The 20,386-nt window shown below is 54.2% G+C and overlaps 7 protein-coding genes across 7 annotated transcripts; 2 read left to right on the top strand and 5 right to left on the bottom strand.

The window, feature by feature from the left end:
- Positions 1–334: 334 nt before the first annotated feature.
- EI97DRAFT_434992 (DUF1740-domain-containing protein) lies at positions 335–3,546 on the bottom strand. The gene has a single exon (XM_033798763.1). The coding sequence runs from the start codon at positions 3,528–3,530 to the stop codon at positions 390–392; it is 3,141 nt and encodes a 1,046-aa protein (XP_033652304.1). The 5' UTR covers positions 3,531–3,546; the 3' UTR covers positions 335–389.
- A 128-nt stretch (positions 3,547–3,674) lies between these two features.
- Positions 3,675–9,617, top strand: EI97DRAFT_434991 (uncharacterized protein). Its single transcript, XM_033798762.1, has 6 exons — positions 3,675–4,234; positions 4,282–6,805; positions 6,855–7,367; positions 7,417–8,445; positions 8,495–8,848; positions 8,918–9,617. Exons 1-6 carry the CDS (start codon positions 3,861–3,863, stop codon positions 9,461–9,463), a joined length of 5,340 nt encoding a protein of 1,779 aa, XP_033652303.1. The 5' UTR covers positions 3,675–3,860; the 3' UTR covers positions 9,464–9,617.
- A 47-nt stretch (positions 9,618–9,664) lies between these two features.
- Positions 9,665–12,166, bottom strand: EI97DRAFT_99296 (2-isopropylmalate synthase). The gene is made up of 3 exons (XM_033803266.1): positions 11,747–12,166; positions 10,101–11,678; positions 9,665–9,987 (listed from the first exon to the last, which is right to left on the bottom strand). The coding sequence occupies exons 1-3, from the start codon at positions 11,897–11,899 to the stop codon at positions 9,820–9,822; spliced, it is 1,899 nt and encodes a 632-aa protein (XP_033652302.1). The 5' UTR covers positions 11,900–12,166; the 3' UTR covers positions 9,665–9,819.
- A 135-nt stretch (positions 12,167–12,301) lies between these two features.
- EI97DRAFT_476831 (uncharacterized protein) lies at positions 12,302–14,287 on the bottom strand (the record flags this gene model as incomplete). Its single annotated transcript, XM_033801949.1, has 6 exons — positions 12,302–13,356; positions 13,404–13,717; positions 13,767–13,934; positions 13,985–14,063; positions 14,107–14,141; positions 14,199–14,287. The coding sequence occupies 6 exons, from the start codon at positions 14,285–14,287 to the stop codon at positions 12,434–12,436; spliced, it is 1,608 nt and encodes a 535-aa protein (XP_033652301.1). The 3' UTR covers positions 12,302–12,433.
- Positions 14,288–14,383: 96 nt separating this feature from the next.
- Positions 14,384–16,728, top strand: EI97DRAFT_99155 (uncharacterized protein). The gene is made up of 2 exons (XM_033803264.1): positions 14,384–14,760; positions 14,822–16,728. Exons 1-2 carry the CDS (start codon positions 14,736–14,738, stop codon positions 16,573–16,575), a joined length of 1,779 nt encoding a protein of 592 aa, XP_033652300.1. The 5' UTR covers positions 14,384–14,735; the 3' UTR covers positions 16,576–16,728.
- On the bottom strand, positions 16,667–17,638 carry EI97DRAFT_99369 (uncharacterized protein). The gene is made up of 2 exons (XM_033803267.1): positions 17,137–17,638; positions 16,667–17,023 (listed from the first exon to the last, which is right to left on the bottom strand). The coding sequence occupies exons 1-2, from the start codon at positions 17,252–17,254 to the stop codon at positions 16,758–16,760; spliced, it is 384 nt and encodes a 127-aa protein (XP_033652299.1). The 5' UTR covers positions 17,255–17,638; the 3' UTR covers positions 16,667–16,757.
- EI97DRAFT_99645 (MFS general substrate transporter) lies at positions 17,639–20,056 on the bottom strand. The gene is made up of 2 exons (XM_033803269.1): positions 19,655–20,056; positions 17,639–19,597 (listed from the first exon to the last, which is right to left on the bottom strand). Exons 1-2 carry the CDS (start codon positions 19,920–19,922, stop codon positions 18,024–18,026), a joined length of 1,842 nt encoding a protein of 613 aa, XP_033652298.1. The 5' UTR covers positions 19,923–20,056; the 3' UTR covers positions 17,639–18,023.
- Between the last annotated feature and the right edge of the window lie 330 nt (positions 20,057–20,386).

Here is a 20,386-nt window from a genome sequence, read left to right as displayed (position 1 = left end):
CATCCAGGTCTGCGTGCTGTGGTATCAAAGCCCAAGCAGCAAGTACTGTGTAGATTCTGTGCTTACCGAACAGATATTTCCCCATAAAACACGTGTAGGGCCGGCAGACACTGACCACAGCAGAAAACAGCATCCATATGTCGTCTATCGTGGTCACGTGACTCCTACCTCGCGGATCTTCGGAAGAGGTGCAAAGTCTCAATGAGCACAGTTCACTGATGTGTGGCAAGTAAGAAAAGGAAGGGGTGGAGAGGCGTTTGTCGTGCCGGGGTGAGGTGCAATCTGCTCACATCATTCCTGGGAGATGACCATTGCATTGCAATAGGATTTGTTGTTCGGTCGCTATATTGACATTGATATTGGGTGGCTTAACTACAGTTCAGAGGGTATCAAACGCCTACCTCCACGTATATCCTCAGTTCCTTCTCTATCATCACATTGTACACTTTCTTCTTTTCTTCGTCATCCAAGAAGTCCTTCAAAAGAGTGAATGCCAGCATCATATACTCTTTACACCAAGGAAGGTGCGTCAAGCCAAGGAAAAAGGTCTCTCTCACTCGGCGATGGCTCTCCTCCAGTAAGGTTTCGTGTTTGCTCCTCTTCCTATCCCGTCGTGGTCCCTGGAACGGCCTCTTTCTTGATTCTGCATTGTATTCGCGGACCTCGAAGAGAATGTAGCTATACCAGAGTGCAGGGGAGTGTCCTGCTTCTGTTGCTTCCGCTTTACGAAACAAGGCACGCACCGAATGACTCGTAGATCCGGCGGTTTCGCCTCTGCGCATCTCGTGGAAGATTGCAAATAGCCACGTCGTCAGAAGAGTGCTGTCTGGGTCCCCGAGAATGCTATGGTGCATGATTGCACGGACGCGGTCATCAATCGCGAAGCGAGCCTCATTTGCGGCATACACTGACAATAGAACTGTGTTGTTGGGGAAGTCGCCCAGGAAAGGACGAAGGGTCTCGCGCAATAATGCTGGTCTGATGATCGGGGCGTGGGTGGCGTGGTAAACGAGGAGGCTGGCAATGAATTGAGCATGCAGCTCCGCTGCATCGTGCTTGGAAAGATCATGGTCTAGAAACCATTCAGATAGGTTTTCGTGAACGGCAAGAGAAGCTCCAATGTCTCCATCTTTCGACAAATAGACAAGGAAGGCAAGGAGTGAAGTGGCGAGAATGGCGGAAGGAAAATCTCGACCCAAGAGAGCGCGGTCATTGGCCTCGTTGAGGAGTCTGTGGCCACGGAGAAGACATGGCTGATCTGGCCGGCGTAGAGCAGCAGCATCCGGTCTGGCAGTGGTTTGCCCTCTGTCAGGAGGAGAAACAAGTCGCCACAGTGCTTCCAGCTGGTTATTGCACCGAAGCGCCTCCCAAACCCAAGTGTGGAACAGAGGCAACAGCCCGCGAACGTCCAGAAGCGTGGCATCCTTATGCATTGATAGGGCGGCTCGGCAAACCTGTTCTGCTCTTCGGCTATCCCCTTGTCTTGCCTCCACGAGAGCATATGCGTTATACAGACGTAGAGACGTGGGCATACTCTTGATCAACTGTTTCGCTGTCTTGGACACCTCGTTGGGGAAATGCGCTCGCTCAAATGCGAGCAAGTATTCGCCAATTGTTTCAATGCAGGCCTGCTCCTTCGCTAAGAGGGTCAACGCACGTCGAACGAAGGTTATGTGTGCTGCAGGTTTACTTTCATCGGGATATTCGGCTTGGCCAGTTTTGGAAAAGCCCCGATCAAACAAGAGGTCCAGTGTCATCTTGTAGCTACCGGGGCAATCCGAGAATACCCTGAAACCATCCACAAAAGAACTGTTTTGAGGAGCGGCGGACTGAAGGCATACTGACTCCCGCTTCATGATTGGATCAAGCCACCACCGGCGTTGCCCGCCATCAAGAAGCCCATGTAGAGGAGGCATATGTGAAAAGCAGAGAAAGGCATCTATGATCAAGAATTCTGATGTCTTAGGAGGGAGTATGTGTAGATATTCCGCGATGTCAGAAAAGAGAATGACATGAAAAGGGTCGTCACCAATATCGTCGGCCATTCGCCCAGGATAGTTTAGCTTCTCGATACGCTCGACTTCTCTGAGCCGAAAATCCTCAAAAACAGGAATTGATCGGTCCTCGGGCTTTAACGGTAAAGGAACTGGGCTTGAAGGCCACACGTCGCCGGAGCTGGGGTTCCTCCATCCCGTGGCATTCTCCTCCCCAATGCGTGGAATTTCGCTCTCCCAAAACTCTTCAAATGATGACACGGCGGAACTGCGGTCCCCTGATTTTGCGACATCAGGTGACAGCAAGTGGAATTCCAGCAACGCCTGCCATATCGCCCGGGCAAGCTCTTGGTATCCGCTGCTGCGGATCATGTCGGTGAGGCGGACCAAAACGTGCAGATAGACCTCTGGGGCGACATCGGCTGAGCTATGGCGAAGAGCCTTCAGACATTGATGGAAAGTGTCTCGGCAATTGTCATGTTTGAACCCACCAAAGTGGGTTTGTTGAAAGTCTAGGTATCGGATCCAGATATCGGGATTGGCAGGGAATCTGTTAAGAATCTCGGCCCATTTCTTTTCGAGTCTACTGGCATCCCACGCCTTGGAAGCTTCTGACATCAAACCGAGATGAAGGACCACCAGGTCCTCTGTAACATTGCCGATTCTCTGGATGGCTTCTTCGTATGTGGAGATGCGCACCTCGGCGAGGCTCCTTCGGTCTGTGGTGCTCAGGTCTGACGATTCGCGGCCCAGCTTCATCATCGTTTCTTGATGATCAACCAAGTCGAGCCAGGCTTGGAGATCGTTTGGCTGATTGCGCGTTCGCTGGATAAGCATGGAGTTCCTCTGCGTGATGGCTGACATTATCGGGTCCGGCTGGACCTCCTGGCTGGCATCCGAGTCCGAGGCGGAATCCGACGAGTTTCCTCCGCCTTGGAGCTCCCACGACCGGCGGTCCGACGCTTGCATATCATGATCAGATCCTCGTTTTCTCTTTTTGCCCCTTGGTATCTCAATGAACTCGGCATCTTCATCAACCCGCGAAGTTGGATCAACTCTCACTAAGCGTACTGGGCCATTCACTTTTCTGGCAGCGTACGGGGAAGTCAAAACCCGGTCACGAGGCATAGACGTCGGCCCAGTTACGACAATCCGGTTTGTTGAGCTTCGATCTCGATCAATCCTGTGATCAGGTGGGAGACCTAGAATGGATCCATAGCCGTAACGCCTGTAAGGGGGAGTATCGTAACGGTTCAAACTCCCATATGTGAGATTGGCACGATCGCCTCTGGCGTCCACAAAGTATGGGGTCGTCGACTGCTGCTTTGAAGGTGCTCGAGAAGACTCAGTAGGTACGTGGCCGGGCGACTTATTCCTGGAGCTCGCCAGCAGCGGCTTCTCACGTCTGTCATGTTTGTCGTTTCTCTCATGCCTCTGGGAACTTCTTGGAATTCTATCCTCTGTTCCATGGGCCTTGGGCAACTGTTCTTTGGGTTTTGGTCGGAAACTCGTGAATTTAGGGACGTTGGAGGCCATGGTGGATGCATCGGCTGTTCTGAGGAGGGAAGAGAGCACTGGGTCTTGGCGTTCCATAGGGCCCGGGTGAATGTCGGCACGGGTGGGGGGTAAGAGAAGGCCCACAGGCCCACAGAAGGCCCATGCACAACGCCTTCCCTCCTCTGCGACAAGAAATTGTTCGAACTTTTTGACCGCGGTGTGAATGAAGTTGGATAACTCAATAACATCCCCAGCCTTCACGCCGGAGCCCACCACCACGGACGGAGCTGCGACAGATTCCATACCGACTAACCACGCTTTCCATGGACGTCTAATGTTGCAGCGCTCCCGCGCATCCAGCCTTCCACCATGACTTCGCTCCAGAAACAGCTCGCTGCCATCGCCGCCTCGAGCACTCACCAGCTCGATCTTAAGGCGCAGAAAGCTGCTCATGGCAAGTCCCTACTGTACGAACCCAGAGTCGCCGCCTCGCAGTCTTTCGAGTCCATATACGTACTATGTTGCGAGGGCTATCGCGACCTCTGCGCCCTCGACCAGCGCTTTGTACCATTTGCGCGGAACTTGTTTAGCGAACAGAGCAAGGATGAGGACCGCGCCCAGATGACCAAGAAGGAGAACGAAGAGCTAGACTCGGTCCTGGAAGCGTTTATGACATTGGTCGGTCCAAGAATACTCTTGAAACCAGCTGAAAAGGCGTTGGAGTGGCTTGTCAGGAGGTTTCGGTTCGTACCATGTGCCTCCGGTGCGATTGCCCGCTGACAGCTATTAGGATCCACGAATACAACACGGAATTTCTGGTCCTCACCTATCTCCCGTATCATGCTACGCCTCAGTTCCTGGCTCTACTGTCTATCTTGCCATCAAATCTCTCACCGGCTCTACGCTTCCTCCTGCCGTACTTGACACCCCCGAGCAATCCCCCTCGGCAAGCGATTGTGTATGCCGCTGCGAATACGCCCCCCTTCTTCACAGCCCTGCAGGGATATGTTGTCAGGGTCCTACAAGCTGGCCACGAGGGCCACAGCCTCCTGACCCTGTGGTCTGGGGTGACTGCACAAGCCGTCGATGCTATCTTCGAGCAGACGCGATCCGGACGGCAGGAAATTCAGGCGCAGCGTACGGAAGAAGCCCTTCTCCGGACGCTGCCCGTTCTGAACCAGTCTCTCAGAATGAGAGACATCCCGGAGGCGCTGCTGGGCAGCTATGCGATCATAATCATCATGGTGACAAAAGCCGTCTTGCCGGACAAGGTTCTTGATTCTCTCATGGAAGCTGTGGTCCGGAGTTATGAGCCCGAAACGGCAGAAAGATGTCTCATGTGCTTGGCTGTAATAGCCGAAGAGAGGTCGCAACCGCGCCTTCCAGCAGCTGTTGTGAAAGGAATATCCAAAATCCAGGGACTGGTCTCCTTACTGCGAGCCCTGGCTTCTACTTGCACTGTTGCTAGGCTTGCGCTTGGATGTGCTCTAGGAGATTTAGATCGTAATGGGAATACGCTTTCTTCCGGGGACGGCCAGACACTGTTCCTGGATATTGTGGAATCTGGCCTTTTGAACGGAAGTTACCTATCCACATGTCTAAACACGGTGTTAGAGAAGATTCGCAATAGCCCTCCTGGCTCAACACAACATAGTGTTTCCATAGATATTGCGACCAGACTCTCGGAATCACCACAAACGTTCCCTACACTGCGAAAGCTCCTGGAGAAGAATAGCACCGAGTTTGAGTCTATGGGTTTGTCCTTCCAGGACAGTCTCATTGCCGAAGAGGTCCAGAGCGAGCGCGAGGAAGACGACGAGATGCTTGATTTGGATCAGGTCGCTGAATCAGGCCATGATAGCACTTCTATTATCATTCCCACGATCACAGCGACGAGCCTACTGGACCCAACATCGCGGGACTCTTTCCTAGAAACTCTTGCTGCATTTGAACAAGCCATGAGCCTCAATCGTCGGGCAGCTGGATTCCTGAACTCCGAAGGACTCGGTCGACAAGACGCGTTTGAAAGACCTCTCTTCTTCAGTTTCTTGGCTCGAACTTGGTGTGCCCCTGTTCTTCCTTCGCTGAAAGTGCTAGCTCTTCGCTCAGCGATCGCATCTATCAAGGAGCTCGACAGTGGGACGGATCTGCAGCACCTGACTCCGTATCTTCTCTGTGGACTGGCGGATTCAGCACCCCCTGTACGGCGCGCCTCTGCGACTTGCATCAGCCTACTTGCACAGAAATCTGAACCTGCGGGAGCTTCTGCCACTCACACAGTGTGGGGTGCCTCCACTCTTTATGGGAAAGAGTCCGCCAAGTTATGTGCTCTTCCCAAGGGACATCTTTCAGCTTTTCTGTCCTCAGAACTCGTCCATATCCTTGAAGCTTGTGTCCTGGATCCGAACTATATCATCACGTCGATGCGGAACCTGTTTGAGAGTGGCCAGTCGTCCAAAACCCATCAAGGCAGCATGAAATCGTCAGCAAAGGCGGCTTTGGCATCTTTTATGGCTAGTCATGTTGCTCTGACACCGTCTTTGCGTGTACGACTATGCCTGCTTCCTCTCTTCGGCTCGTCTGGGAAATCCACGGGTAGCGCACGCCTCAGTACTATACTGCCCGTTGTGCGCAGCTGGTGCCAACTCTCCGCCGGCGAAGTGTCGGAAACATGCAGAGTCGAGAACATAGAGGCTGGAGCTGCGGACAGAGAACATGTAGCCACCCTGTTACCGCGGGAGCAAGAAAGCCTGGAGATATTGCGGGAGGTCCTTTCCGGTCGCGTGAGCGAAGGCCGTTTGGCCCTAGTTGATGCAGCCTTCGAAAGGTTGACTGTGATATGGCTGTCCATGAAGTCCGAAACACGATTGTCTCTTGCTCAAACACTGCTAGATCTTTCGCTGAAGGATGATTGCAAGACTGCTGTCCAGGAACATTGCAAATCTCGCTCCCTGGAGACATTACGGAACCTCAAACTGGACACAGCCATTTTGCTGGAGTTCATAGAAAATGCACCGGCCACGTTGCAAATGCCCGAAGGTCCACCCGCAAAGAAGCGGAGAAGAACAAGCCGCAACGAGATGGCGCGTTTAGATATGCAATCGGCAGACGACGTCACGAGGATCGTGCGCAAGCTTACCCTTATTCTGGAGTTGATAGAGGGATCCAATGCTGCGGAACATACGTTGTTGTTCAAGAAGATATTCGCACTTTTCGGTGATATGCAGCATCTCAAACAACAGAGCGACTCAGAACTCGTATATCTCCAAAGCTTGATTCTTGGTTCGCTCACCCCAATGGTCAACCAGCTGAAGGTAAGGTCCGTCCTGATCCCCTCGGAAGGTGAGGTCTAACTGCGGACAGAATGAACCCGACACTTCCGACCTGCAAGGGTCCGTTCGTGTCGACCTGTTGATAGAATGCATTCGCCATTCCAGCAGCCCCCAGGTGCAGAATGCCGCTCTTCTGCTCATCGCAAGTCTGGCATCATGGGTGCCCGAACTTGTACTTCACAATCTCATGCCCGTCTTTACCTTCATTGGGGCCACGCTTCTACATAAAAATGATGAATACTCCGCGCACGTCCTCGATCAGACAATCTCACGAGTAGTTCCTCAACTTGCCTCGTCCTTGAAGGTGAAACATCAGAACTTCTTGACGGGCGTCGCCGACCTATTGTTGAGCTTCACTGCGGCGTTCGAACATATTCCACCCCACAGAAGGCTAAAACTCTTCACTGAGCTGGCTCGCACTCTCGGCCCTGAAGATTCGCTTTCTGCGATTGTTGCTCTTCTGCTTAACAAACCAGTGACGTCGGCACCCCGCAAGTTCGTTCCCGAGCTGTTGCTTCAGTTCGAGCCAACGCTCACGCTTGAAGTAAGCCGACTTCTCAGATTCTGTCAGTGCTTCTGCTAATCATGGGTAGACTATCAGGGGTTACCTCCATCTCATGGCCGATGCGGCTGGTCACAAACGGACCGTATCTGATACCCTTTTTGGCCTCAGTAACATGGAACCGTCGCAGGTTGAGAGCATGGTCAGCAGCCTTCTATCAACCCTCGCGGATTTAGCCACCAGCAAATCGCTCCGAGGGCATATCGCCAAAGCCTTCAGGAAGAGTCGAAACCCTGCCAAACCTAGAGCTATCTTTGCCGATATTGTAGAGGCAACCATTCGTCTTTCAAAGAGCGTCGCAGAGAACGCCCGCATACAACACACATGCAGCCGCATTCTGGCCAACTGCCTTGACCTGCTTCCAACGTCAGATCTGATCAGGACAGCTGAGCTCTTGCTTGTCAGTCCAGACTGTCAAATCGCTCTCGCAGTGGTGAAAGCTGTCGAGATCAGGGCGGGTCATGTCATCCAGAATGATGCCCAATCTGTGCAATCTCTGCTCTCGTTTCTCCGGCGACTCGACGAGCTATTGCAACAACATAACGAGGGTGATGTAAAGAGCATAGCAATAAGCTGTATCGAACGCATTGTCGAGAGATTTGGGAAGAAAGATGTTGCCGCCGTAGGCAAAGTTGCGCGCACGATATCTGGCTCACAGTCGTTGATGAGCACTGAGGACCGTGTCCGTATTCTGTCGCTCATCTGCTTAACATCCATCGTGGATGTGCTTAGCGAAGAGGCCATATCGCTGCTGCCAACTGTCCTGCCCCAGGCATTCATATATCTGCAGGAGAGCATCGACAAGGACAACATCGGGTTGCACAACGCCGTTTTCAGTCTACTCTCCAAGGTGATCGAACGGCTAGCATTCGTCTTCACCAGCGAATATCTCGTGCCGGCCCTGGAGCTTGCACATCATTCGGCGGCCGGCGGGATGGACGACGCCTGCGACGAGCAGAGAACATTGTTTTACAGGGTGGTTGCAACCGGCATTGGTGCGCAAGAAGCTTTTACCGCTATCAAAACGACGTGGCCTTCAGCTCTATCACAAGGATACCAGGTACGCCTGAATTTATCCAGTTGTCCTGTACTCGACTAACAAGTGCCAGGCCGCCCGGGAGCATCTTGATCTCCTCGCCCAGGCCATTGACCACCAAACAAAGAAGAAGCTTATCGCAACTAGCGCGGCGCTTTTCACCCTGCTATCGGAGATGTTTGACCTCCGAAAGGCAATTCGTGATGCTGAGGCAGAAGAATCGATCGATGAGGACGAGATTGAGGCTCTGGAAACGTCGCTCGTCAACTCGGTCATCGCAATGACGCTAAAACTGAACGACACCACTTTTCGACCTTTCTTTGTACAGCTGGTTGACTCTGCATCATCCTCAAGCGATGAGGCGGCGGACTTGGAGCGCTCCGTCACTCTCTGCAAATTCCTTGCGGTGTTCTTTGACAAGCTGAAGGTTCGTTGACCGTCGTTCTCTTTGGTTTACCACGGTTATTACGTTAGTTATGCTGACATGCCTCGCTAGTCCATCGTCACAAGCTACTCCAGCTATATCATCGAACACCTCTCCCACCTCCTCACCTACTTGGCCACGCACCCAGCGGACTCCCCCACTCTAGCTAAGGCGGTCCTGGACACCCTTCACAACTCCTTCAAGCACGACCAAGACTCTTTCTGGCAAGCTCCCTCGCACTACGGCGCAATCCTGGAACCCCTCCTCAAACAGCTCACGGTCGACTCTCCGCTTCTTCTGGCTGAACACGTCATCCCCACCATCACGGAACTCGCGGTCGCGTCGTCCTCATCTACGGACAATCACCGCCAAATGAACTCCATCCTACTCAAGTACATGCGTGCAGAGGAAGCGCATACGCGCTTGGCAACAGTCAAGTGCGAACAAGGTCTGACGAAACGACTTGGAGAAGAATGGTTATCGCTTCTGCCTGAGATGTTGCCGTTTATCAGCGAGTTGCGGGAGGACGACGATGAGATGGTGGAGAGGGAAACACAGAGGTGGATCACCATGGTGGAGGAGATCCTGGGCGAGGATCTAGAGGGCATGTTGCAGTAGTCGCAGGCGCATCCTTGGAGGATAGAGTATCTGTGTGTTGTGTACATTGCATAGTGGCTGGTCGTACAGCTGTAGGAAGTTTGGGCGTTTGGAAAAGTATTCGGTATTGTAACCCAGCGGTCACCAATGTCGTAAGCAAGAACTCGTATGATGCTTTTTCATGTACATATGATCAAGTGGCTTCGCTCATCTTGAGAGGCGGTTCCTCCTCCATGCCGACGTATCAACATGACATCGACACCAAACCCATGCAAGCACAGATGTTCACCCATCCTACATTTTCAGCCATCAACAAAAACAATCGAACTAACCAACAACGCCAGACATCCATTTTCTTCTATTCACTAACCACGTTTTCAAACACCTCCTCCAACAACCACCTTTTCTTCCCCATCCACCGCGGCCTCCAGCCTCGCCACTACATCGCTGCTTTCTTTGGGACTGCTCTCCGGCGACGGAATCTCCATCGTGTTGGATCGCTTAGGTCTGAAGGGAATAGGCGTCGTCGGCCTACTTGACAGGAACTAGAAGCAAGAAAAGCACCCATCAGCCGAGGCCCTTGCACATGCAATATGAAGAAGTAAACAGCCCCAAACAGCAACTACCGACTCGACTTTGAGGAAATGGGTTCACTTACCGAGCTAGCAGCTGACAGCAGCGCAATCAGCGAAGCCTGGACGACATCCTGATGGATACCCACGCCCCACACCTTCTGGGTGGAACCTGCCGCGGTGCATTCGATGTATGTGGCGGCCTTTACGTTCTTGTGGGAGCCGATGGCGTGTTCCTTGTAGTCCGTGACATCGAGATCGATGCCCAGACGCTTCAGGGCGTCAGCCAGAGAGGAGATTGCGCCGTTGCCGACACCTTCAATGGTGTGTTGTTGGCCATCAATCTCAATAACTCCCTTGAACTTTCGCTGGAGATTAGCCGAGCTCTGTGCTTTTCCTGGTTCAGGGGGTGCAGGCGATTTGGAGCGGTCGGCGCTGATATCGTAGTCGACCAGGCTGAATCGCGGATTGCTCTTTAGGTGATATGCGTCCTCGAAAAGCTTGGTAATCTCAGAAGGCAGCAGCTCGCGGCCGAGCATATCGGTTTCGCGTTGCACAATCTTGGAGAAGGCGATTTGCAGACCGCGCGGCAGGTCGAGTTCCAGCTGCCGCTGGATGATCCAAGCCACGCCGCCTTTGCCACTCTGGGAATTGACTCGGATGATGGCTTCGTATGTTCGACCAATATCCTGAGGGTCCAGGGGCAGATATGGCACCTCCCATCGGCTTTCGTTGTCTAGGCCAAGAGCTTTCCTTTCTTGGAACCCCTTCTTGATGGCGTCCTGGTGGGAACCGCTGAAGGCACACACGACCAGCTGGCCTCCATAAGGCGCACGAGGGTGCACTGGGATCTTGTTGCAGGATTCCACAACGTTGATGACGGACTTGAGGTCGCTGAAGTCGATACCGGGGTGGACTCCCTGAGTGTACAGGTTGAGGGCCAGGGTGACCAGATCCACATTACCAGTCCGCTCGCCATTGCCAAACAGAGTGCCCTCGACCCGGTCTGCGCCCGCCATTTGTGCCAGCTCCGCCGCCGCAACTGCGCAACCGCGATCGTTATGTGGGTGCAGGGATACGCAAATCTTATTCCTCTCCGAGATGTGGGTGCAGAAATATTCAATCTGATCTGCGTATACGTTCGGTGTGGACATCTCCACCGTGGCAGGGAGGTTGAAGATGATGGGATTCTCCTCTGATGGCTCCCATGCAGCCTTGACGGCTTCGCACACCTCGACGACGAAAGCAGGATCCGAGTCGGAGAAGGTTTCTGGGGAGAATTCGAAAGCCCACTCGGTGCCTGCAGTGCTGGGGTCGTCCTTGGTGATGGACCGCGCGTACCTCGTGCATTCTACCGCCAGCGCCTTACTCTGCTCGTTTGTCATGTTGAAGACGATGCGCTGGAAGCAAGGGCTCGTTGCGAGGTAGAGATGTAGAATGGCCTTCTTAGCGCCCTTCAGGGAGTCGACGGTGCGGCGGATGAGTTCCTTGCGGCATGGCGACAGAACCTGCAGCCAGACGTCGTCGGGTACCGCGCCGGGGGTGCTGACAAGTTTCTGTGTGAAATCGAAATCGGTCTGCGACGCCGAGGGGAAAGATACCTCGATTTCCTTGTATCCGAGCTTTACGAGCATAGCGAAGTATTCCCATTTCTGGTGACCGTCCTGCACAAAAGCACATTGTCAGTCCGAAGCTTCGTCCAGTCACGCCTTGTACCAGATGTCGGCCATACCATGGGGTCAACCAGCGACTGGTTGCCATCGCGCAAGTCCGTCGACAGCCACCGCGGCGGCTTGTCAATGGTTTTTGAGGGCCATTGGCGGTTCGGAAGGTCTAGGGTTGGGAACTTCTTGTACTTCTTCCACGGTTCCTTGAGCATCGGCATAATGGCGCGCGTGTCTATGTGACGCTTCTGCGGGGATCAGGCGGAGGTATGGATATATATAGATACAGATATAAGTGCGGAGGAGATGGGGGGACCGGTCGGGGGGTTGGAGGAAACGTTCGGGAACAGCTGGCAGGAATGACAGTGAGAGAGGAAGCAGTGGTCGTCGCGTGTGGCAGTGGTGAGTGCAGTGGCCAGTGGATGAGTCGTTTGGGGTGATGTGATTCATAGGGCAAAAGATTTCTTCTGGTAGGGCGGCGGACGATGGCATTGGCGGGGCGGGGCGGGGCGGGCGGAATCAATCAATGGCGGCTGCGGGGTTCCTCGGTGGCCGTCCGTGGCAGTCATAGCTTCTCGTGTTGGGGCCACTCCGACACCGGCTTTGGCCGCCCGTATTTGTAGATCATCAGATGGATAGATAGAAGGACAACCACCACGCTCTTCTCTTTTCACTGCAACGCGAATGTTTCCAGGGACCAGCAGACAACCACCCTGCACCGTCAGCACCGTCAGCACCGTCAGCACTTTGTCCTGTTAGCAAACGGGTATCCGCACGCCGCAGCATTCCAGTGCCGCGCCTTGCACGTCGGCCCGCACGCCAAAGTACAACCACACCAGGTCCTGGATAAAGACCCTGTCCGTCTCACTCCAGGTATCCAGCCCCATCTTGCTCAGCTCTTCCCGGTCGATGACGAGCTCGCTGATCGGGCTTCCCCTCTCCGACTCGGCCGCATCCAGGAGCCGTGCAACGTGTTTGAACAGGATCACCGTCCAACGGTGGAATGCCGCAATGACAGCGGTATGAATGCCGTCTTGGTAGTCGGACAGGTGGCCGAGCAGCTCCCTGTCCGTTTCCCGTTCCTCGGTCGTATATGCGTCTCTCTCGCCCGCTGATGCCCACCACATGAAGCCTAGATATGCCAGCCGGGACCAGGTCATCGGCTCCACTGCGCTCTCGTCGTACGTTTCGTTGAACTCCTCTTCGGCCTCCTCGGAATCCTTCCGCACAAGGGGTCGAGTGTCGTCTTCCAATCCGGACTCTCCTGTCGCGTCAGACACGTTGTGCCGGTACTTCCAAAGTTCGTGATGGAGCAGCTTGTAACGCTGCACGTCGCGCTGGCTTGCTTTGACTTGTGTGCCGTCCGACGTGCGAATTGTTGGCCAACGTCGTTGCTCTGGAGGCGCGTCATAAGAGTGTGGTATTTCCACAATGACATCGTACAGCTGTCGTTTTGCTGCCATGATCTCGTCTGTACTGCAAGATACCCATCCAGGCGAAGGAAACTCGATGGAGTGCGGGTGCTGACCTTGGTCTTCTCTCTGCAGCTTCTCAATCAGCGGTATGTCATGCGTCCCTAGGCAGAACAAAGCACGAAACCGTGACAGATGATCTGAACCCGAAGGTAGATGCTCCCGAGCGGCGTTAGGAAGACTAGCAAGAATGGAGAGATTGTATACTTGTGAATGTTAGTAGCATCGCGAATGTGTGTGCCGTTCTCCTCACCAAACTCGCACGACGCTCGAACAGGCGGCGCGCCAACAAAAAGAATACGCTTTCTGAGCAAAGCCGCTTCCTGGAGTCGGAAAACCAAAGGGCCGAAAACGTCGACGTAATGCACAATGGAACGGGCAGGATGAAACTCTGGCAGTGACTGATCCGGCGGCAGTGCTGCAGTGAGCGTGGAGAGAGCTCGCCGTCTCCTGTAGCCCCTTTGTTGGTCCGGGCTTAACTGCGTGGATGTTGAATCGGTGTGTTGGGATTGTTCCCTCCAAAAGTCCTCAAGAGGAGCTGTATTTTCGGGGTCCTTTGCTAAGGCGCTGATCTCACAGTCAGAGAAAGCATGAGCAATTGTAGTGCACTAGGTACCTTGCTAAGCTTTGCAGTCTTTCAGCGTGAAGCCAGCTTCGACCTAACCGCCCCTGGTTGAGAGGGACAAGTATGCCGACTGATACGAAGGTTGCATTGCGCTCGGCTGCCGAAGCTGGCGCGTTGCAGAAGGCACTCAATCCTGCATGGCCTTCGTGCACGAAATACCTACCACGCCGTCAACATGCGGTGCGCAATGGTGCGCTGGATGAACGGACACGAGATCGTCCTTCACTGCGTGGAGGCCGGAAGGGAGTGACTTGAATTCCACAGCGCCATCGAGCGGTACTATTGGGACTATGAATAAGCCAGACCAGAATCGAGACAAAGGTACACTGACTATCGATGGCCGAGCGTTTCCACGCAACCGTGTAACTAGACGGCCGTTAGTATGCAGCTCAGCAGGCAGCTGTAGCGATCGCTCCGACGTACCCAATCTTCTTGTCGAACTTTGCCAGGAACAGCGCCGACAGGCGAGGCGGATTGCTTCCCGCGCCGGTGTGGGCTTCCACAAAGCTCATATGCGAAGGAGTAGACATGACGTCGTAGAGATGGAGGTGGAGGTGGAGGTGGAGGTGGAAGTGGCTGCTTCACGGCGCGGCTCCCAACAACCTACTAGCCCTGCCTCGCTTGGACTTTGGTGTGTCAGCCAGGTTGGCTATGATTACGGTCGCGGGAAGTACCAACGACACCCTGAAGCTTGAAAAACGGAATTGTTACACAGGTTGGGAGAAAACCCCATCACACAAACGGTTCGGCTCTCTCCCCTTCCAAGAGATGAACTGGAAGACAGCTGCAGTCGAACAAGTGGAACCTTGGAAGACCAAAAGACGCTAGTCCGGGAACGGTAGATCTGTCTTGGCACCTCCGCGGCGAACTCTCACTCCGATTGGACAGTCCCTGCGCATTTGTTTACATCCCCACATCACTCTAAGGTCCACTTTTCATACCCTCTCAATCACATCGACAATGGAGATATCACCCCAATTCTCAAGTAACCATGCCCCAACGAACCATTTGCCGCATATGCAAGTAGATACTAACTCCCGACCCAGCGACATCTCCCTCCCTCCCCTGCCCAACCGCAACACACATCGCCTCCCTCTCCAGCACCCGTCTCCAGATCCGCTGTCTCTCCACCCTCGAGATCATCCGCACCATTCCCCTACCCCAGTCGCACGATGTGCGCAACTCGCGACTCGCATGGTCGCCACCTACCATACCCTCGTCCACCAACACAGCAAACACAACACCATCCCGTCGCACCCTAGCCGCACGCTCGAACCGCATCCTCGTTTCCGACGAGGACAACACGCGAGTCTACGATTTGCGGGACGCGAAGTGGAATGCTGCGATCAGTAATGGGTCCGGCGGCATGGGCAAGATTGTGCACGTCGAATTTGGGGCGACGGAGGACGAAGTGGTTGCCTTCTCGGACTTCGCCAGTAAAGCCACAATCTGGTGCTTGAGAACGGGACGGACGGTTGAGATTCGGGACCCTAAATTTACCGGAAGGGAGGGGAGGGGGTGGGGATACAGACCTAGTGGTGATGGCAAGCTGGGAAATGGAAGAGGAGCGGTGTTGGCTCTGCTTTGCAGGAGCGCGGGACAAGATTTGCTGCTGCTTTTGGCACCAAGGTCATACAGCCTCATCAAGAGAGTGGAGTTACCGACGTTGGATGCCGCGGGTTTGAAATGGAGTAGAGACGCGCGCTGGATCGCCGTGTGGGACTCCGCATCGTCGGGATATCACTTGCACATCTATACGGCAGATGGACAGCTCTATCGGACGATAGCGCGCGAGCCGACCGACGACGCTGACAGATGGGGTATCGAGGGCCTAGGTATCAAGACTGTAGAATGGGTGCCAGGTAACCAGTGGCTCGCAGTTGGTGGCTGGGACAGAAGAGTCCGGATCCTCTCGACCCGAACATTCTCTCCCGTCGTGTTCCTGGACCACACTGCGGAAATCCAAGTCCCCTCCGCACCCGTGTACACGGAGATGGTGGACGGCAGAGGTAACCGGACCTACAGCTTGACACCACAACCAGTCACTCCGCCAAAAGCTACGGTAGAGAAAGGCGACAACTCGATGAAACAAGGCATCGGCCTCGTTTCCTTCAACATGGACGGCACCCTATGCGCAACAAGAGACGACTCCACGCCCAACACAGTCTGGATATGGGATCTACGATCTCTCAGCCCAAAGACTATTCTGATCCAATATTCGCCAGTCAAGTCGCTACAGTGGCATCCGTCGGACCCCTCGCTCCTCCTCGTCCACTCAACTCACGACTCCCCTACCGTATATCTCTCATCCACTACGTCTCTCTCCGCCTCAACAACAGATTGCCCCCACCCAGGGCCACCGGAAATCCTCACTCTCGCGGACTCGCTCAGCAGACCTTTAGGCTCCGCGGCTGCAAAGTGGGACGTAGGATGGCTGTCCACAGCTGCAGACAAGAAACCTGCCTTCCTGTTTGGTCACCAACAGGGATACATGCTTGTCTGGCCGGAGGGGAAAGACAAGATTCTCCGGTTTGAGACCGAGAATGGAGAAGAGAGTGAGGATAGTTTGTATGATATTCTGACTGGTAGGACGCCGGTGCCGAGATTGTATCATGATGATGACAAGGGGATGTTGGAGGATGGAGAGGGACTGGACGATAGCAGAGGGTTTGAAGGCGTGGATGTGGATGCGTACGAGGTTAGCATGGGGAGCTTCGAGGATACTTCCAGGGAGAAGAGGAAGGGTCCGCCAAGGGGGAGGAGTGTGCTGGATGAGAGTGGGTTGGATGAGATGTTCTGAGGTCTTCACAGAAGAGCATAACGTTCGGCGTTGGTTGGAAAGGACAATCATATACCCTCCTGTGCCTTGCGTTGGGAATTGATCACACATAGTCATTCACAATATAAACTGGTCAACCTGACCTTTTCATCCATTACCACAGAGAAGTAAAGCTCCAGGATATCACAAAATCGCTCAACAGCCTAGTCCTCATCCCTAAACCCCCACCGGCCCGTCTGATCCAACCCCAGCGGATTATCCCCCGTCTGCTCCTTGCCCGCAATCTTCTCTGGCCGGTGCAAATAGCTATCCTTATTATCTCCTCCGATGATCTCCATGCGCTCTTCCTTTGTGCCCATCAGAGGGCCTAGGGCAGGCTTCGTGGTTCCGCCGACAGCATCGCCGAGAGGCTTTGTGACCTTTTCGAGCGGAGCGCCGACGGGGCGGAGGCCGGTGTTGAGGACTTTGCCTGGGAAAGGGACGAGGGTGTGAGTGGATGCGTGCGTAAATTGGTGAGATAGGTACGGAAGGGAAGGGGAGGCAATGACATGTGGAAAAAGACAGGGTAGGGAGTGTACTTACCTATTGGGTCGCCGACAGTGGAGAGTAGGCCACCCGTCCCTTTCTGTTGTTCTTCCTCGCCATGCTCCTCGTAGGCGGGGTTGGGGATGTGTTGTTGCTGTCCCTCCTTGTCTGGCATAGTTGTGGTGGATTGATCCAGATGTGAAACAAAAGTCTGAGATGATTCCCTTCGTGTTTACATTCGAGTTAAAAGCTCCTAGTAACGTGTTCTTTTCGTTGATCTGCACCTGTGCATAAAGAAGCCAGAGCCCATTTATAGAGGTTGGGGGGCCGGCCAATGACGTCAGTCGATGGAGGTGGCTTTGTGTTCACGCAGGCCAAATTCCCGTTGTTGCAGCGCAGCTCAGGGGAGTGCGGGATAGGCCAGTATCACAGTACAAGTTGCGTCACAGAGCGCGGGGTGGTTGTACCACAGTACTGTGTAGTCGTGGTGGTGGCGATTATCGAGCATCCAGCTGACGCATAACAGACGCTGCTGGGGATTTGTACCCTAAAGAACACCACCCGACTCAAGTACAAGCATGTCGTCGCTGGGTCACTATCGCCTGCGATGAGGTTCGGGAATGATGCAGAGATGGGGAGATAGGGAGGAATAGGATTACTACCTAACAATCGTTACCGGAAATATCCTTAGGTCTTCCAACACCCAAACAGCAGACGAAATTTTATAGGAACAAGACCGAAAACCAAATACGCTGAAACCACGAGAAGTAAAACAAAGGGTATTCAGTGTGTGGACATTACCCGGAGAGCCGTCACTTCATACTGCACTCCGATGCGCCGTGTACGTAGAAACTGCGCAAAAACCGGAACGACTTTGCGAGCCGGGCGATGTATAATGACAGTGACCATGGTGGAAGCCGTGCGACAATGGACCCATGGCAATTCTAATAGTTACGCCCGGGGGGAGCGGATATAGTGCCATAATCTTGTGGTTCGTCCTCTTCCACTAGGCTGTCGAGGACGCTGTCCATGTCCGTCACCGTCATGGCATCTTCCTCGGCGAGCTTCTTCCGCATGCGATATGTCTGCACGCTCACGTACACCACGAGAGCGGTTCCAAGGACGAAGCCTGCCACGGCTAGGAACACGTTGACTGGGATCGGGTTACCCTCGAAAGGTCCCTTGGTAAGCGCGTCGATGCCGGTCTGGCACAGATTGATGAGGCCAGAGAAGCAGATGATGGTGCCATAGACGCGACCAAATGTGGCAAACCCAAAGACCTTGGCTGCATAGTCGGACATTGCCGAGTAGTAGAAGGGCCGGAGAAGGCAGAAGAGCACAACGTTCACGTAGCCGGCCCACAGAGCGGGTATCGAGCCCACCACCCCTATTGCGGTAATGATGAGAGTGAGAAGCAATAGGACCACGCGCGTACTGAGGTTATCAAGCATGATGCCGAGGAAAGGCGTAGACAGGACGCCGCCAATTGGGAGCGCCCAGTCAAAAAAGTCGTTGATGCGTGCTGCGAGAATCGTCGAGTCGAGCATATAGGTGTACTGCTCGCGAATCGTAGCAATGAAGTAATTCATGCGGATCATCTGCAAAACAGTCAGGAGAGCGAGAAGATAGAACCAGGGGCTGAGCATCTGCTCTCTGGCGGTTTTGTTGTGCAGAGCACCCCAGACGCCAGAGACCTCGTGCTTGTGTTCCTCTTGCTCTTCTCTGTGCTTCCTTGTCTCTGGACCTCCAACCAGCTCGTCGAGTTTCTTGAGTCGACGTTGCCGATGTAGGCTTCTGGTCTTCCGGACCTTCCAAACTTCCTCGTCTGGCAGCTCTTCATCCGAGGAATGGACGTCGCGGGTGTCATCCTCGGCTCGTGCAATCTTCATCTCCAGCTGTGGCGCTGTCTTGTAGTTCTCGGTCGGCAAGAAGGTAAGTTGAGCGACAACTATTGCCAACGGGACTACTAGGTAGGCTAGAAAGAAGGTTTGGGGCTTGAAGGCACCCCCGGTCGCATCATAGGCAAGTCTGTAGAAGAGGAAGACGGCAGCGGAGGCGTCGAAGGCGCCAGTAATTGTAGCAACGATGGTTCCGGCATATTTAGGGAAGGCATTGGCGATCTGGAACGAGGGCAAGAAGATGGCAGAGCCACCGAGGGCTAAGAAGAAATTGCCTAGGGTATATCCATCGAATTCGTCAACCCTGAAGGCAAGGCTCATGAGGATACTGCCGACAGATAGGCAGGCACTTCCAAACAAGAAGCATACCTTGGGCCCGTAGCGGTCTAGAATGGCCCCTATCGGCAGGGCTGATACGTTAGTTGTAGTCGAAGCCAGGCTGAAGAAGAAGTTCAGGCGCAGGTCCTGCTTATAGCACACTTCGACACCGGCATCGAGTTCGTCCTGGTCACACATTTCGCGGAAGACGCCCTCATTGATGAGAATGGGTTTCAGGGCTGCGAAGCCAAAGACGATGCCGCTGGCGAACCAGCAAGCAAGCACTGTAGTAATCACCTGCGCTGCGGGCAGGTGTCAGTACTCGTTCGAGTGATGGGTAGGGGGTCAGGTGACCTTACCTAGGCGCTTGAAGGTAGAGACGTGATACTGGGTGACACCGCCATATTCCTCGGCGACGGTGGTCTCCTCGGGCGGCTTCAGAGCATCATAACTGATGACCCGCCGTACGGACCTTTGGCTACCGCCGAAGCCGCTTTCAAGGGAGAGACGACGTTCCCTGGCGCGCTCCACGGATGCATGGCGTTCTATCGGCGGCAGAAAGAGGTCGACCAACGCCTCTTCCCTGTCTGCGCCCTCCTGTGTGTGGACATGCTGAATCAGAGACATGGGAGCTCAGCGAGAGTCGGAGAGGAGGGAGAGCAGCGACGAGGGCAATCCTCAATGGCCCTCGAGGGAGGGGAGCAGGATAAATACCGTAGTCAGGAGGACGGGAAAAAAGGTGGAGAAGAGGTGGTCGATTCAAGTCAGTCAGTAGGTATGCGGGAGCTCTATCGGTGTCGGTCGGTAGGGCCCCAAGCGGTTGGCTATGGGTGGTATATAGCCTGGGCTACCCCACCGAGGACGTTCCAGAACGGCGTACGACCGAGTTATAAAGATGGCATCAAGGAGAGGATGCGAGGCGATGAGCTTCGCACTCGGGAGCTCCGGTGGCCGTGGTATGTGGGTGTGTGTGTGTGTGAAGGAGAGAAATTGCAGCTTGCCAGAGCAGAAGCAGAATTTCTCTTGTTTTCGATGGAGTTGGCCGGAGTTTCGGCTTCAATGTTCGCACTTTCTGATTTGCGGAGCTCGGA

The sequence above is a fragment of the Westerdykella ornata genome (assembly GCF_010094085.1).
Source record: "Westerdykella ornata strain CBS 379.55 unplaced genomic scaffold EI97scaffold_18, whole genome shotgun sequence".
Taxonomy (NCBI): domain Eukaryota; kingdom Fungi; phylum Ascomycota; class Dothideomycetes; order Pleosporales; family Sporormiaceae; genus Westerdykella; species Westerdykella ornata.
Note: the sequence above shows the minus strand (reverse complement) of the source record. Positions and strands in the feature narration are given on the sequence as shown.

Excerpts from the sequence above, each read along its gene's own strand:
- EI97DRAFT_434992 (XM_033798763.1), bottom strand. The coding sequence starts at position 3,530 with ATGGCCTCCAACGTCCCTAAATTCACGAGTTTCCGACCAAAACCCAAA.
- EI97DRAFT_434991 (XM_033798762.1), top strand. The coding sequence starts at position 3,861 with ATGACTTCGCTCCAGAAACAGCTCGCTGCCATCGCCGCCTCGAGCACT. Across the intron at positions 6,806-6,854 it reads CAATGGTCAACCAGCTGAAG|AATGAACCCGACACTTCCGA; the intron begins GTAAGGTCCGTC and ends AACTGCGGACAG. Across the intron at positions 7,368-7,416 it reads AGCCAACGCTCACGCTTGAA|ACTATCAGGGGTTACCTCCA; the intron begins GTAAGCCGACTT and ends AATCATGGGTAG.
- EI97DRAFT_99296 (XM_033803266.1), bottom strand. The coding sequence starts at position 11,899 with ATGCCGATGCTCAAGGAACCGTGGAAGAAGTACAAGAAGTTCCCAACC. Across the intron at positions 11,679-11,746 it reads AGTCGCTGGTTGACCCCATG|GACGGTCACCAGAAATGGGA; the intron begins GTATGGCCGACA and ends GCTTTTGTGCAG. Across the intron at positions 9,988-10,100 it reads TGCTGTCAGCTGCTAGCTCG|TTCCTGTCAAGTAGGCCGAC; the intron begins GTAAGTGAACCC and ends TCTTGCTTCTAG.
- EI97DRAFT_99155 (XM_033803264.1), top strand. The coding sequence starts at position 14,736 with ATGGAGATATCACCCCAATTCTCAA. Across the intron at positions 14,761-14,821 it reads GATATCACCCCAATTCTCAA|CGACATCTCCCTCCCTCCCC; the intron begins GTAACCATGCCC and ends CTCCCGACCCAG.
- EI97DRAFT_99369 (XM_033803267.1), bottom strand. The coding sequence starts at position 17,254 with ATGCCAGACAAGGAGGGACAGCAACAACACATCCCCAACCCCGCCTAC. Across the intron at positions 17,024-17,136 it reads CACTGTCGGCGACCCAATAG|GCAAAGTCCTCAACACCGGC; the intron begins GTAAGTACACTC and ends TCCCTTTCCCAG.
- EI97DRAFT_99645 (XM_033803269.1), bottom strand. The coding sequence starts at position 19,922 with ATGTCTCTGATTCAGCATGTCCACACACAGGAGGGCGCAGACAGGGAA. Across the intron at positions 19,598-19,654 it reads CTCTACCTTCAAGCGCCTAG|CGCAGGTGATTACTACAGTG; the intron begins GTAAGGTCACCT and ends ACCTGCCCGCAG.